Source organism: Columba livia, chromosome 14 (genome assembly GCF_036013475.1).
Source record: "Columba livia isolate bColLiv1 breed racing homer chromosome 14, bColLiv1.pat.W.v2, whole genome shotgun sequence".
Taxonomy (NCBI): Eukaryota; Metazoa; Chordata; class Aves; order Columbiformes; family Columbidae; genus Columba; species Columba livia.
In genome coordinates, this window is record NC_088615.1 from 3,719,179 (window position 1) to 3,735,829 (window position 16,651).

General features: G+C 47.7%; 1 protein-coding gene across 3 annotated transcripts; it reads left to right on the forward strand.

Moving 5' to 3' along the window:
- Positions 1-33: 33 nt before the first annotated feature.
- On the forward strand, positions 34-16,071 carry BRD8 (bromodomain containing 8). 3 transcript variants are annotated; one of them, XM_065029543.1, is made up of 21 exons: positions 34-146; positions 456-552; positions 1,181-1,250; positions 2,269-2,318; positions 3,418-3,540; positions 3,682-3,762; positions 4,214-4,278; positions 4,887-5,023; positions 5,446-5,661; positions 6,925-7,069; positions 8,248-8,457; positions 8,853-9,133; positions 9,612-10,067; positions 10,423-10,516; positions 10,725-10,771; positions 11,134-11,348; positions 11,643-11,735; positions 11,934-12,002; positions 12,697-12,874; positions 13,516-13,620; positions 15,660-16,071. In XM_065029543.1, exons 1-21 carry the CDS (start codon positions 128-130, stop codon positions 15,717-15,719), a joined length of 2,811 nt encoding a protein of 936 aa, XP_064885615.1. In that variant the 5' UTR covers positions 34-127; the 3' UTR covers positions 15,720-16,071. The 3 variants fall into 3 exon arrangements, with proteins under 3 accessions (XP_064885615.1, XP_064885616.1, XP_064885614.1); XM_065029544.1 differs by lacking the exon at positions 5,446-5,661 and adding an exon at positions 14,470-14,514; XM_065029542.1 differs by lacking the exons at positions 5,446-5,661; positions 15,660-16,071 and adding an exon at positions 14,470-15,069.
- Positions 16,072-16,651: the final 580 nt, after the last annotated feature.

Consider the following 16,651-nt stretch of genomic DNA (forward strand, 5'->3'; position numbering starts at 1 on the left):
CAGAGCCCGCCGTGGGGTAATGGGGGCGGGGCCTGGGCGGCTGTCCGCGCGCCCGGGGACGTGCGCGCGTCTCCCGGCGGGCCTTGCGCGCGGTTCCGCCTCGCCTCCTTCGGGCCGGGCGGGGAAGATGGCGGCGGGGACGGGCAGTGAGTGCGGGGCCTGTCAGGAGGGGCGGCGGGGAGCGGCGGGGCGACGGAGAGGGAGCGGCGGCGGCGGCCCGCGGCAGCGAAGCTGGGGCGGGAAGGAGGGCAGGGAACGGCCTGAGGAGCACCGAGGGGTTCGGAGGGGAAGGGGCGGGGCCAACGGTGTTGCGAGGGTGGAGGCAACGGGCCTGGGGAGGGGCGGGGCTAGGGGAGGTGTGTCTGTGTGAGGGGGCGTGGCCGGCCGGCGGGGCGGGGTCTGCGGCGGGACCGCCCTCGCCAGTGCACCCCGCGCACCTTCCGCTGTCCCGGCAGAGCACAAGCTGCTGAGCGCCGGCCCCACGGAGCCCTGGTCCATCCGCGAGAAGCTCTGCCTGGCCTCGTCCGTCATGCGCAGCGGAGACCAGAACTGGTGAGGGAGCGGGAGCGCCGGGCTGTCCCGGGGCCGCTGGGACTGCAGGACTGCGGGCACCGCGCTGGCGGCTGTACCGGGGCAGGGCCATGCCAGTTCATTGGGCAGCAGCCAGTCATTAACACTTCTGTGTGCTTTCTTTTCAAAACGAAGTTGGGCTATTGAAGATGGGGGTATTCGAGGTGCACCTTGACAATCCTTTTGCTGGTTTTGCAACTGCTGTGTAAAAATGAAAGTGTGTTAATGAGAACAAAGAGTGACACGTTCATAAGTTGGAAGAGGTGAGTTGTGGTCAAGAAGGATATTTGATAACAGGTTCCTGTGCACTGCTGCTGAGCTTGTAACTGTTTTGCTGCCTTTTTCCCTTCTCTGAAGTTTCTGTAGACATCTAATGGTGTCAGAAACTAGAAACTTGCTCTTCAAAGCAAGAGCAGCAAACTGTTGTTTGTTTGGAATTGGACAAAGGACTAGTGTCCTAGCCCAAAGACTACACTTGAATGATTTCCAAGCATAACAACCTCTTAGCAGGTTCATTGTGATGAACATCAAGACAGGTCAGCATCTTTTCTCTGCATGTTGCTTGGGGAAGAAAGCAAGTTGATAGTGACTCGCCATTTCTCTCCTGCAGGGTCTCGGTCAGCAGAGCTATCAAACCTTTTGCAGAGCCTGGACGCCCACCTGACTGGTTTTCCCAAAAGGTAAAATACTGACATTTGAATCTTGGAAAAAAAATGAGTTCTGCATGGGGTATGTAAGCCAGCTGCCTAAGAGACTGTATTTATTTTAAAATAAAAAAAGAAAGCAAAAATAATTTTTTAAAAATCCATTTTATTTAAATCAGATTAAGTACTTTTTCCTGTTTCTGAAATGAAATTTGAGTTTATAATAGAGTTGGATAAAGCTAAGAAAAAGACAAGGGTGGTCAAAAACACAAAACAGCTTCATTGTAAGGGATGGCTAAGTAAGGTAGAACCCCTAACATACCAAGGAGATGGGTAATGCAAATTCAACAGACATCTGCACCATCGGAAGTGGCATGTTGAGGATGAATAAGGATTAATTGTTCAGTGCTTTGTCCAGTACAAGATTTAGAGGCTATTAAGTCAGACTAACAGGAGGCAAGTTCAAAGCAAACCTAAAGAGATTGTTCTTCACCAGGCATGTAGTTAAGCTGTGGAATTCCTTGCCCCAGGAATTTGTGGAAGCCCATGTATTTTGGTGTGTCCTGCTGTTTGGGCAAACACCTGGGATTTTTGTTGAATGAAGGACAGAAAGAGATTAAGAGAATCAAGGCAGGAGTAGTTGAGGGGTTTATTTTGCTTACTGTTTCTGTTAAGCTATGAAACTGGCCTTGATATGTTATTCTGTCTTCTCCATTGGAATATTTTTTCTTTATGTTCACAGATGGAAGCATTACAGCTACAGTTCTAATCATGGTTGCTTGCTTTGATTTCTAAATCATTACTTGAGACCGTCTGTTCTTTAGCTTTGTTCCAAAGATGAGCTTGGGCAGCACTAGAGTAAAAGAGTCAATATGCTTCCTCACTTTGAGCTACGCTAAATTATAGCCCTGGAAAAACTCTGGAGAAGACTGTTGGCTACATTCATAAAGTGTTAGAGCTCTGAAGAAGTAGGAATAAGTGCCTTGTAGGCTTTGTGGATAGGTGTTTGAAGGTGACTCCTTGCTGTCCTCTGACTTTCTTTGTTTCTTCTTAGCACTGTGCATCTCAGTATTCAGAGCTCTTGGAGACTACGGAAACCCCCAAGTGAGTACAAAATCTGAAGCAAGTGCAGTCTGCAGCGGTTTTGGGTGGCCTTGTCGGTTTTTACAGCAAAGTACTTGCTAGTGCTCCTCCTAAAAGGAGCGTTCAGGAAGGAGGAAATTCAGTTGTGTTGCTTGGGTGGACAGTGGGATCGGGGTATGGCAGATGGGGGCAACAGGCAAGCCCAATGTATTTCTTAGAATATGCTTCCAGTATCATCTTCATCTTGTCTTCTCTTTTCATAAGACCGAAGTGTTTCAGTATTACGTGGTTCTAAAACTGATCACTGTATACCCGTTAGTATCCTCCCTATGCCCCTGCTGTCGTTACAGTTCATGGCAGGGTAATTGGGGCTTCTTTGCCACAGCTTCATTTGTAAGAGTTGAAACGTGCACTTGGGGACTTAATGCAGAAAAAAAATGCTTATTTGGAAGGAATAAAACACTACATATTAGTATTATTGATGTGAAGCTTCAGACATAAAATTATCATTCAGAATAGGGGTAGAAAAGACAGCAAGAGTGAGACGGGGAAGAGGTTTGTCTCTTATTTTACAGTGGTTTCTTGTAGTTTTCTATCAATGCTATCACTACGGCTTCTTGGTCTCTGATATTTCTCACTCCTAAGTCCAGGTATTTTGTTTTGAGACTTCAAATTAAATTAAAGGCAGGAGGTTTAAAAGCAGTATTTGTTTGTGATAGTGCTGAATGATCTTCAGCACTAGAGTTGCAAAGCCAAAGGACTTAGTAGAGTTATTGAGGAAAAAAAATAGATGTTTCTTCTTGGGTAGTAAGCACCTTCTCTGAAGTTGAATGGTTGACTTTTCTCAGGTTGAGAATTTGCAGTGGGCTTGCGGCTTTGATCTATTTCTCAAGTCTTTGACACTGGACACATTTAAGAATTATATAAAGTTTTCAGAAGAGGTGTTTGAACATTGTGCTGTCCAGTGTCATTTAAGGGAAATTACAAAAGGAGGTTGTTTCGGTTTGTTTTGTTGGTGCAGGTTTGTGTCGGGAATGGCAGAGAGCAGCCGTTTGTGAAAGGAGAACTGGGCTTTTCTGTTTCACGTCTGAACTGGTTTTGTTTTTCTCTTATTCTATAGGAGAAAACGTGGTGAGAAGGGAGAAGTTGTGGAAACTGTAGAAGATGTTATTGTGCGGAAACTGACTGCAGAACGAGTGGAGGAGTTGAAGAAAATTATTAAAGAAACACAGGAGAAATACCGGTGTGTTGGCAGAGGCGTCAAGCTGTGGTGCACCTGAGAGTCCTGTCTTGAAATACTGGCCTAAATGTGATGGTGCTTGGGGTGGAAATGCTGCTGAAGGCGTATTGTTCAGCGATAAGTAAGGAGATTTTCTGATTGCAGGCAACTCAAGAAGGATGCAGAGCTGATCCAGGCCGGACACATGGATAACAGACTGGAGGAGCTGTGCAATGAGATTATGATGTGGGTTCCTTAATTATTTCCCTGTCACGCTTTCTGCTGAGCTGTAGTTGTCTGTGTGTTTGTCAGACGCCTCTTGCTCCGCCTACATGGGGTTAAGAGAAACAGGGCAGCTGTGCAGATGCTTTTAGCTCTGAGAGTGGACTTAGTTTGGACTGGGAGGCACCAGCTCGTGTGGAATATCTTGAAGTTGCAGTGGAGAGCTCAAGTGATGGCTTGCAGTGTCTTGCTTGCTCCTCCATTTTGATAATCAGCTGGAAGTGAATTTTCCTGCCAAGTGTGTCATTCTCTGACTGACCTCTGACTCTGCTCCTCTCCTCAGAGGAACTGAGCCCGAGTCCGCAGAGACAGGTCATTGTTGTCTGAAGGTAGTGGGGTGGAGATCAGTAAGCTGCAGGAGGAACTAAGGGGGAGTGGGACACTGTGTGACGATAGGTTTTGGTTCTGTATACAGAAAGAAAAAAATGGAGGAGGAGGAGGCAGAAGTCAAGAGGAAGGCTACAGATGCTGCTTATCAGGGTAAGCTGGAAATTGGCTTCCTTACTCCTCAGAGAGAGATGCATATGTTCATAACAATCAGGAAATATTTAAATCTTGTTAAGATCTGTTCAGGAGGAATTCCTTGACCCTGGGAGTTGAAAAGAAAGATTATATTATCTTCCTAGCACTGTATTTGTAACAGAGCAAAATGCTGACACTTTTGAGAAGGGAGCAAGTTCTGTGGAAAAGGTCTAAGAGGAGGCAGGATTAACAGGGAGTTCCTTGTTAGAATCTCAGGCTTTCCACCCCTTCAGTTTTCCTTATAGTTTTACTATTGTCTGAAAATAAGAGGAAGAGAGACACATTCTGAATGTTTAATTTATTTATCATTCTTGGGGCAATGCTGTGTACTAACCTACCAGTGGTGGGAGGTGGTGAATAACCAACTGCTACTGAAATTAGCATTACCAGCATACTAGCATTACCCAGTACTAGTATTATTTGTGAACTGAGCCTAGTGTGGTGTAAGAAATTCCTACAATATAGGGTTTTTTTGTAGGCTTCTTTAGGATGAAGTCAGAGGTAACTCTCAGGGACTGTCCAAGATGGAGTCATGGAATCTCACTTTTTTTCCTGTTCTCTTCCAGCTCGTCAGGCCATTAAGAATCCGCCACGACGATTAACGGGTGTGATGGTTCGGTCCCCTGCAGGCTCAACTTCCCCAGGGGGAGACTATACCCTGGGAGATCTGTCTCAGCCCGCTGTGGATGAGGCCAGTCCAGGGGTAAGGAAACTTCACATGGTGAGAGCAAAAAACCAGCTTGGGACATGGGGGTCTGTGTCCATTGTGGAACAGGAGCCTGGGGAGACGCCCTTGCCTCATTTTGCAGACTTTTTGCTGTGGTAGTGCTGTAGTGTGGTTGGTGTACAGTGCTGCTGGAGATACATGTCCTCTTCTTGTCTGTGATGATCAGGTGCCTGGATCAAAGGCTACGTAGGGGCATCAGTGGGTTGGCCAGACAGTCTTAGGTGTGTGCCCGGGCAGTGGCGCTACCCGGCAGGGAGAGGGTGAGGGCGTATGCCTGTTGTAGGTGTAGCGAGTGAGTGGAGCAGGTGTTGGATCAGTGCTCTTGGGGGAAGGAGCAAGTGGGGCTAGTCCGTGTGGTGGAGTGTGGCTTTGAACAGTGTGGTTTTTCTCTTTCTCAGGTCACTCCAGGGACATTGCCCAGCACCCCAGTTGCCTCCTTCATTGGAATCCCTGACACCCCTCCAGGCTCTGCTCCCCTGGATGCCCCCATGACCCCAGTCACTGACGATTCACCCCAGAAAAAGATTCTAGGACAAAAAGCAACTCCGCCTCCTTCCCCTCTGCTCTCAGAGCTGCTGAAGAAGGGCAGTCTCCTGCCCACAAGCCCCAGGCTGGTATGGAGCTCTCTGCTCATATATGCAAGCACACAAATAATTTGCTCCAGACTCTCTCACTGAAAAAGGGGGAGCTGCAAAGGCTTTTTCAAAACATACAGTTCTTGTGAGAGTCCAAACAGAAGTGATACCTGAAAGATACAATTACCCCCTGTGAGCCCGAGAGGTGGGACCCTTTCCCAGCAGTACTGTGGGTGCAGGGCTGTGGGGTTACTCAGCACGCAGGAGTAGCCGTCTCCCCTCAGCTGTAAGGAGCTGGAGTTGCAGGTTTTGCTAGAGAAAATCTTTCTCCCTGGAATAGGGGGTGTTAAGTCAGTATCATCCTGATCAGTCTCCACAGAGGCGTTCTTGGTCATTTCTACTTTGGGTTCACAATTCTTTACGTCTTGGCAGGAAGTTGAGTTTCGATATTTGTAATGGGTCTTAGCATAGGAGAAGGGAATCCTTTAGTGGGGTTTATGACCAATATTGAAGTGCTTCAGTCTCCTTATTGTTGTAGACAGTTTTTAAAATCACTGTGATGACAACAGCTTTGACCCTTCTTGTGTTAGTGACTCTGGAAGTCTCAGACCGTTGGTGACGCTGTTCAGAGCCCAATCCGAAAACAGCAGCCATCAGCCCATGGCTCCGGTTCCCTGTGTTAGTACTTGTGTGATGGAACAGGTGCATTGTTGTTGACTTTGGTTTTTTAATAGTCAGATTTGGGGTCGTCTCTATTTGTTAGCTTGGGTAAACGTTCCATGGGTTCTGTTTGCAGGGTGCAATGCAACACAGGGTGGAGCAAGGAAAGATAATGGCTCTGAAAGGCTGGGTTTGCTTTGTATCCACAGGATGGTTGATATCTGCCTCAAGGTCCATCATAGATTTAGGGTGTGACCTTGATGGAGTTACTTTCCATCTTAGTGTTTCAGTTTCCCTCAACTCAAAATAAGGGCTAATTCCATGCCATCTCAGGGGGTAGAGACTGGTGTCTGCAGAGGATTGTGAGGTCCTTGAACAGAGGAGCTACGGTAGAGCAAATCCTGTGTTTGGCCTGACTTCAAAGGAAGGTGGCACTGCAGCTGTATTGTAGCTGAAAAACAACTAGTTTCAGATTGTCATGTTGTGCACTTGCATAAGGGGCCTCTGGCAGGTTCTAGGCTGGACAAAAAGTGCAGAAGAAATTCCGAGACAGTAAATGATGGACATATTCACGCGTATCTGGCAGATAATCACTGATGTGATGGTTTCTTCAGGAACTTCAGTTGTGTCCTCCCTTGGCAGGTCGGTGAAAACGAAATGGCAGTGGCTTCTGGCCACATGAACAGCTCAGGAGTCCTGCTGGAGGTCGGAGGTGTCCTCCCAGTGCTGCACAGTGGGGAAATGCAGTCGGCACCTGGTGCTGTCCCTGCATCTCCTGCCGCTTCAGGTAACTTGAGACTCTGCCTGTACGGTTCTCCCTTCAGATGTACTTTAAGGCTGTTCTGTGAGTTCTCTTTGGAGAGGGGTGAAGGGCATCTAGCCTGACTGGTTTGGGGGCTTCTTGATGAGTCGTATTCCTATTTCTGTACCTCCGTCCCTCTTACCCCTACTTTTTTTGTTAAGAATACTTTAATCCTTACCAAAAAAAATAACGCCTTGATCTAAAATGACTGAAACAATTAGATTTCGTTTGATCCTGGTCCATGCAGTCCAGTTTTCTGGTTTTGTCACTGACTAATACCAGGCAATTTGGTGTAGAAATAAACTGTTGACAGGGAGCTGGGGAAAAAATGGTCTTGTGTCTGGTTCCCAATGTGTCAAACATCACTCCGTGTGAATCTGACGAACTCATGTTTTACCTGTGCTTTAGCTTAGAGGTCCGTTGAGGATTAGACCACAGTGTACTGTGCGCCCTGGAGTAAGTTCCACAGAGAGGGGTGAGAGGGACGGTGCAAGAGTCTTTGCATTGGGCCTTGTCAGAACAACCTGCTTCAGGTGAAGTTTCTTCTCAGCTCAAGCTAACTAGTGGTTTAGTCACATTGTGTGCAACTGAGGATTTATGCCATTCATTCATATATAATTCCATATGAATAATCTCGCTTTCCTTGTCCATGTCTATTCTGACCTGATAATTTGGTCCAGACAGTTCAGTAAATTCAGACTGGAAATTACAGCCAAGATGAGTGGCAACTTTTGATATAAGAGTAATTCTCCAGGAAAGACCTGCAATGAGATCTCTTCTGCTCCCTTCCAGCTCCTGTGATGACTGTTTGCCTTGGCTTACCTTGTGTGGTGCTCTCAGCCCTGTTTTTCAGATTTCCCATAATTTATGGGGATGAGCCTTTGGAAGGGCATCTCTCTGCATGTGTGGCTTAGCCTGTCCAGCCCTTACACTGAACACAGTGTCCCATAGTCTGCATGATTCTGTCTCAGACTGCACACACAGAGGAGTTGTGCGTTTTCGGTGCAGGTTCTCCAGGTAGCTTTTGGGACCATTTATAGGTATCTCTCCATGTCTTTACGCAGAAGAAGCCACCAGACAGCGAAGAGCCCAGTGGTGGCTTTGTGGGCTTCAGTGGTGGCTGCTTCTTGCTCATGTTGCATTTGCCTTCTACTCTCTGTTAGGTGCTCCTACGCTTTCCCGGCTTTTAGAGGCTGGTCCTGCACAGTTCAGCTCACCTCTTGCTTCCTTCTCCGCTGTTGCCAGCGAACCTCCAGCTAAACTCCTGCCACCCCCCGTAGAGCCTGTGTCGCAGGCAACCATTGTCATGATGCCCACGCTGTCAGCACCGCCCGTTGTGCCACCAGCTGCAGCTCCAGAAAGCGTAGCCACAGGTGCGTTCCTGAACTACGCACTCGTAGGTCGTGCACTGCTAGAAAGCAGAACTTCCCCTGGGATCAGCCCCCAGCTAGCCTTTTATCACCTCAGACTCGCCCTCCTTGCCGAAAGGACTGGGTTCTGGAGAAAACAGATGGTTTTAAACAGGATCTGCTGGGTGGGGGCGGGGGTGCTAATTGTATGTTGCTGGATTGCAGTTCAAGCGCTGGAATCCTTGTCTCTACTGTGGGAAAGCAAACCTGTATTTCTCTTCTATTTTTCTAAGCCCTGTTGTGGTGGGTGGACCTGGAATACTTGCCGTTGGTCCTTTGCCTTGTCCCCTGCAGCATTTGTTTATGTGGGCTTGACTTCTCCAGGTTAGTCTCTGATTGTCACTCTCGTCCCTGTGCAGTAAGCCAGACAGAAGCCTGCGTTTCCATGGAGGCTGTGTCTGATTCCCACACCGTGACAGTGTCCATGGACAGCAGTGAAATATCCATGATCATTGATTCCATCAAGAAGGAGTGCCTGGGTTCTGGGGCTGGCAGCGCTGCAGGCTCTTCCAAAGATCACTGCATGGATGGGAAAGAAGACCTGGATTTGGCTGAGAAAATGGATATTGCAGTGTCCTATACAGGGGAAGAGCTGGACTTCGATACTGTTGGAAATATTATAGCCATCATTGAGGACAAAGTAAGCAGAGTGCCAGTGCCTTTTGTTCCACACCCAGTTAGGTTAATCTCAAGTGATTACTGTTCACCAGTTAGTTTAAACCAGCAAGAAATAAGTATTCTAAAGTGCACATTCTCACCATTATTGTCCAGATCAGTAGGAAATGACCCTGTGACACCACTGCTGCTAGTCTGCCAGGTTTAGCCTCATGCTCCTCTTCAGTGTGCAGAAAGAAATCTCTTTCTTCCTCCTGTTAGGCAGGGGTTGGGTCATGTCTCTGGCAGACCGATGAGCACTGTATTTCTGAAACTGAAGCTCCACAGGAGACTCCACAGGGAATGATATGAGTCTGGCTGCAAAAGGCAACTTTGTAAACCAGATACACTGTGTTTTCCACAATTGTCTCATTACCTCGTAACTTAAAGTTGGTTGCTTGTTTGTTTTAATCCCTGTTTCTGACCTTGGCCTGCACTGCTGCTTGTTTGTTTTGGCAATAAAGGTAGATGACCACCCTGAAGTCCTGGATGCAGCAGTTGTTGAAGCTGCTCTGTCGTCTTTCTGTGAAGATACTGATGACCCTCAGACACTGCCTGGCCCGTGGGAACACTCAATTCGTCAGGAGCACGAGAAACAGGCCCAGATACCCCAAGTGTCTGTGACTGTGAAGCAGGAGAGGCTGGAGTGTGAGGAGCCAGAGGCAAAGGGAATTCGAGACCTAATGGGCATTGGCGAGCTGGGGTCAGAAATAAAGGCAGAACCTGCAGAGCAGGAGCAGAATCAGCTGGGCCCTGAGGAAATCATACCAGCAACTGCAAGAGGGACAGAAACACCAGAGCTTAGAAGTCAAGAGATAGAAGAAGATCAAAGAGCAGCTGTAGCAGCAGGAGAGACGGCTGAAATTGAGATAGAATCGGCCAAGGGAGAAGACGCAGTGCACAACATAGTGAAGACAGAGGTATGTGAGCAGAGAGGCTGTCTGGAACTGGTGTGGGGAAAGAAGGGAGAAGTTGTGGCAGGTAGGAGAGAAGTTTAGAGGAAGGATGACTGCTGGGTTGAAGGTGACCCTTCAATGAGTGTGACTGACTGTTTTCGTGGGAGTCATGCTGCTGATCTCTTCAATCTGCAGGGAAGTTCTGCTTTAGGCAGTACCTTTGTGTATCTCCCCCTGCCCATGTGCAGAATTGCTGTTGGGAAGGTGCTCAGTGAACTTCATTGCCTTGAGTTAGGTTAGGATGAGTGAGATGTGCCCACACCTTCACTGAAGTAAGCTGACACAAACATCTAGATATGTGCATTTCTCTTCCCTCCAGACCCCACCTGATGATGATTCATCCCCTCCACAAGTCCCAAATGTGAGTGAAGACTCCTCACAGGCTGATGTTCAGCACAAATTTGAGCTGTCAGGTAACTCAATTCAGCTAGGAAATCTTTTACATGCAACATTATTAGTTGGATAGTTGTCAGTGATCTGCTTCAGGTTTTTTGGGGAGGAGGGAGAAAAGATGTGTAGGCACAGCGATAATTACTGCAGGATAGTAGGCATTGGTGCAGGAGCTTTTGTAGGAAAGACTGCTTTGGAGAATCAACCTTTCTGGTTTTCTTTCTTTCACAGAGTCAATGAAGGAGGAGGCCCAAGCCCTGTTTAGAAGTCAGATGAAGGTAATTCTCAATTGGTTGTAGTCATCTCGAGTTAGTAACATCTCACTGCTGCTGCCTCCTGGCTCCCATCTGCTGAAAACCAAAGCTTGCATTCATCTTTCTGCACTGAAAAGAATAGTGGGCAGTCTGCAGCTGGAGCAAAAGGGGAGATTGCTTCAGGCACTGCAAAGCTCAGTGTTTGTGTGTCTGTGTGTGCAGGGGGAGGCAGGGCAGGATAGAGCAACTGGGATTTCGTGAAAGTGCCTGTACAGTTGTCAGCAGCTTAGCAAGAAAATCACTTTGCTTGCTGCGCCGTGGTTGCTTTGGAGGCTCTGCGTTGCTGCTGTCGCTGGCTGTGCAGACTCATGAACTCTGTGTTTCAGGATGCACAGGGCGAAGAGGATGATGAGGATGGTGCCAGTGAGGCTGCCAGTTTGGAGGAGCCCAAAGAAGAAGATCAGGGTGAGGGATATCTATCAGAGATGGATAACGAACCCCCCGTGAGTGAGAGCGATGATGGCTTCAGTGTCCATAACGCACCTTTACAGTCTCACACGCTAGCTGACTCCATCCCCAGCAGCCCAGCCTCCTCACAGTTGTGAGTATCAGCGAAGCTCTTAGGCACACAGGTGCAAATCCCAGGCTAGTTTGTGGAGGGAGCATAGGAATCTCATTTCTGTTTTGCTGACTGGGTCCAAAGGGGGAATTTGTTGATGATTTGTCTGGTTCTCCTTGCTCACAAATGTGAGTATGCAGACAGCGCCATGGTATCAGGTCCCATTTTTTTCTTTCCGTCTTTGGCGTGGATTAGCGTAGGCATGTCAGAGGCAAAATAAACTGTAAGGTTTCTGCTCTGGGGCAGCATGCAGACTCCAGGTTCTCTTCTTCCCAGCTCAGTGTGCAGTGAGGACCAGGAAGCGATACAGGCCCAGAAGATCTGGAAGAAAGCCATCATGCTAGTCTGGAGAGCAGCAGCTAATCACAGGTGAGTTTGTCTTGCAAACTGGCAGAAAGAAGTGACTAATCCCAGACAAGTCTCCACTCTCCCATCTTGGAGTCTCATCTGCCTTGGTACCAGGAGATGATGAATCATTGTTACTGGTAGCAGATAAATAAACATGAGAGCATGAAGTAAATATTTGCCAGATGGGAGGGGGCACTAAGTGGGTCCTTCTCTCTCCAGGTATGCCAATGTCTTTCTACAGCCTGTAACTGATGATATAGCACCCGGCTACCACAGTATTGTGCAGAGGTGAGTCTCAGCAGTCTTCTGTCATTAGAACTGTATATATTTGCATATTTTATAGGGATTTGTGGCAGGAACAAGTAGTTTTTGGCTGCCATGCAGATTGCGAGACTTGGATGTTTTTTTTTCTGGCATGATTTGGTCAGAAGCAGGTTTCCCTAAGGGATCATCTTCAGCAACAGGTCTGTGTCTGTATGCAGCCCTGTCTTTGAATGAAGTACACTGACTTACAGAGAACATTTTCTATAAGTAAGGTGGTATAGACTAATCTGCTTCTCCCAGTTTCTGTCCAAGGGTATTGGACCTATCCAAAGACCTATCCTTTTAATCAGCACTTCTTACTGTCTCAGTGGACTCTTCTGGAAGAATTCCCTGCTAGCCCCTGAAATCTCTCCTGAAGAGTTCAGTGGCTGCAGCTCTAGCTCCTTAGTGGCTCCTTCAGTGATGCCTGGAGGAGACAAACGCCTCTCCTGATGCATCTGTCACACCATAGATACTGCTGGTGGTAACTGCTGACCAGCTTGTGTCTTCTGACCCAAGACCCTGCTACTCAGGAACACAGCCTGTGTGAGGGAGAACTAATTTGGCTAAATTCAATGAATGGTCTAACTAGATCTGTTACAGATGCAGGGCTGTTTGCAAAAGAGAGGGGAAAGGGTTAAATATTTCTCTTGCTATTTTGACTGCATTTCTTTCTTAGGCCAATGGATTTGTCTACCATCAAAAAGAACATTGAGAATGGGCTGATACGAACCACAGCTGAGTTCCAGCGTGATATTATGTTGATGTTTCAAAATGCAGTGATGTACAACAGCTCTGACCATGACGTGTACCACATGGCTGTGGAGATGCAACGAGATGTCCTGGAGCAGATCCAGGTAAAGTACTGAGCTGAGGCCGGTGCAGGACAGAGCATCCCATAGGTGTGGGAAAGGCTTCTAGAAGTAAGACCACAGTTCACTCACAGTGTCTTTGAATGCCGTAGTCCCCTCTTTCCCTGCACCTCTCGTGCTACCTCAGGTGTTTGTGGTGAACTAGACTGTGGATAAATTGAAACTAACACAGCAAAATGGTTTTAGGTTCAGCCCAGACCAATTTCAAATCTCATCTCCTTCAGGGAAATGTTAGGCCAGCAAGAACCAGGGTGTGGTTCTGGAACAAACAAGCAACAAGAATGGTGAATGACAGGGGACGCGATTGCTTCTTTAGGTGGCTCTGCTGGTTTCTGCTGGTGTAAAGTGTATATGAAACTGTGTCCTCTGAATACAGGGCATTTAAAATTTGTTGTGAAGTAGAAAGTCCCAACTGGCAGGGCTAAGAGTTTGAACTGGGGTTTTGTAGTTCCACAGGATTTATGTCTTCTAAGGTAAATGGGGGAACTTACTCTGAGCTGCAGACAAGGAACCGAAACTGCCTCTGACCCAGTGGCTCCCAGCCTGTGGTTTGTGATAGTTAACTGACATGCCCTAACTGAGCTTGTTTCACCCGAGAATCTTAACAGAGTGTGGTTTTCTTGCAGCAATTTCTGGCCACTCAGCTGATCATGCAAACATCAGAGTCAGGGATCAGTGCAAAGAGCTTGCGTGGGCGAGACTCCACTCGCAAGCAAGATGCTTCGGAGAAGGTGAGAGTGCTGCACCCTGTGGAAGGGCACTTGGTGTCTTTTGAAGAACCCCAAGATACTGCATGAAGTTCCTGTACCAAAGAGGCAGAATGTTTTTTGACATGGTGATGGCTCCAGCATCTTCGTGTGAAAGCTTTTTTTTTAAGTGTGTCCATTGATTAGATTCCAGCTCTGGAGCTGTACATCATCCCAGGGACAGGTCTTAGGAGTTTTTTCCCGTAATCCAAATAGTTCTATTCCCTGTTTTTAAAAACAGGTGATGAAAACTGTAGGGAAATGAAGAGAGTATTGGAGGAGGTGTGATAAGGCAGGAAGATGAAGGTGTAGAGAACTGAAAGACTCGTCTCTGCTGGGTTCTTCACTTCCTAGTCAGATTTTTTAGAACCAAGGTATCACTCCAGTGTGGTTTGCTGTGTAAAACACACCTGAGAACCTTTGACTTCCACACTGATCTGAAATAATAGTAACATAGGTTTGGTTTGGTTTGGTTTTCTTCTGTAAAGACACATCCGATTAAGTGACCTCAAGTGCTCTCAGCTGGTGCATACAGCATTGTGACAGCAAGGGCTGCCTGCTTAGTTCTAGTGGCCACTGCACGATGCAGAAATTGTTTGGTAGACCAGGCCTTGCCACGGCTGAGGAGGGAACATCCCTTTCCTGGCATTCTGACTCTCGCAGTATCTGTCTTTTGTCCGTTTTTGTGTTCCTGCTGCATAAGACTGATGCCATGCGGGAAGGGGAGTGGGGCACATGTTTCTCTATGCTCATGTGTGGGCTCAGTGCTTCTGTGTGGTGTGTGCATTTCCGTATCTGATATCTGATAAGTCCTTCTGTTTGGCCTTTTAACAGGACAGTGTCCCAATGGGCTCTCCTGCCTTCCTTCTCTCTCTCTTTGTAAGTATTGAAAGGCTCCGGCAGGTACCGCAGTACTGCTGGCAGCACGCTCTGCTCCTTGTCTGGGTGATCACTGCACTGTCACAGCATCCTAAGCATTGCAGCGGGGTGTGTTTAACTTGGGGGCTGTACAACCATCATCATAGAGAAAAAACATCTCAGTCCCGTATTCTCAGCGTGGGTGAGTGGGAGGGGCTTCAGCCTTTTCTTCTGGTTCCAAGTGTTCTCATTTTGTCATCTGCCTTTGCTTTTTTCCACCACTTCTCTCCTGCTTTCTTTCCATGTAAGTGGGAAGACAGACCAAGTGATGCAGTATTGTAGTTCTTACATCTCTCATGTTTATACAGCTGCCCCTTCCCCATGTTTGAGACAGTCCACAGGGTCTTGGGAAAGTGAGGAGTCAGCTGTGTACTCCTTTATCATTCATGGTCCAGAAAGAAATAAGGTACTCCACAGAAATACCTTGCTCTGTGCCTCTGGTGACGTGGAAGTGTTTGGAAAAATATTCCCTCCAGGAAACCCCAAGTCTCTGAGTTGCGGGAAGGAGAGAGGGAAGGAAGATGGAGAGTTGTTTTTTTGTCTCGCATATATTTAAAGACAGAGGAGTACTCCAGCAGAGTCAGCATGTCAGCCAGAGGGAGAGGGCAGCGGATCAGAGGAAGCTCTCAGCTCGCCTTCTGCTCATGGAAAGGAGCTGTGCGGAGAAACTAGGGAGCTAGTGCCAGGGTCACTCAACTGGAGGAGCACTTCCCGTAGGGATCAGCAGCTGATAAGGTAGGTTAGTCAGCCATTTCCTCTTCCCATCTTAAGATCCAAGCTAGAATCTGCCGCTCAGGAGAAAGCCTGCACTGTACAGGCTCCAAAATGCCCGTCTGGGTGAGAGCCTTGCTGCCTCTCTCTGCCCTGGCTGCCAGCAGCGCACAGAGATGCTGCAAATCCCAGCGCCTGTGCTGTGTCCAGAGGGAATTTTAGGTAGGTCTGCCGACAGGCCTCCCCAGGCCTTCCTAGGAAAGCTGCCCTTTCTCCTGTTTGGAAGGCATGAAAAGTTGTTAGCAGATGCCCAATTCCTTACCTCCCCAAGTGCTGGAGGAAGTATTTTGCGTTCAGGGTGCATAACTTTCTCTTTTCATTTGCCTTGTCACTAGGACGGAGGCACCAGAGGGCGTCGCTGTGCCATCGAGGCAGACATGAAGATGAAGAAATGATGCTGCAAGCAGACAGAAAATCCGAGCACCTGGCATCCAGAGCTGGGGTGCGGGCAAGATGCTGTTAACAGCTGTTGGAGGAGGAAGAGAAGCTGCAGGTCTATTTCTGGGACCTGATCCGCCTTCTTCACTTGCCTCTCTGGAAAGCAGTCTTGTTGGAATGTGTAACCCAAAGAAACTTCCCCAGAGGGGAAGACCAGCCCCCGTGCCTGTTTTAGGGCAGTCATCTTGGGCTTCATCAGTGTTCTGGTGTTAGCTAGCAACTGGTGGCTCGTATGTACTGTAATGTGAAGTGTACAGATTTTTACTAGTGATGTGTAAATGTGTATGTATATTAAAGTCCGGGAACAAATCCAGCGTGCAGTGTACTGAGCATCGCAGCTCTCCACAGGGAGGAACCCTGGTTTTGTGCAAGTGCTTATACCTGTCTTGAATATCTGCAAATATAACTCTCTTCCGGTTTTCCATGTAGCACACAAGTGCGGCAGAGCTTTGACACTAGAGACAGTCCGTTAATCATGGGAATGTTGGAGAGTGCTTGGATTGAGTGGAACATTCCTGCTTGAGTGTGTGAGAATATGGCACTATTGTGATGAAACAGGACATCTAACGAGAAGTTAAAAACTACAATCTTGTCAGAGGTTTCCTTGAAAGACTGATGTATTGAAACGCACCTTACATTATTTCCCTGGAGATCTGTAAAGGGTATGCTAGTCAGAGTGAAAATCTGTGATTCCAGCAGCTGTAGGCATCCCAGTACCTGGTATCCCATCGAGCTTGTGAACTGTTTCTACTGGAAATTACACTTTTCCTCAGCAACATGGGTGCTTAACTGAGGTTTAAGTTCTCTGTGACAATTTTCAAGTCACCTTCTTATTTTCTGCTCCTATGACCTGTGAGATAAAACTTGTGTATTTTCTGCCTCTGTGACC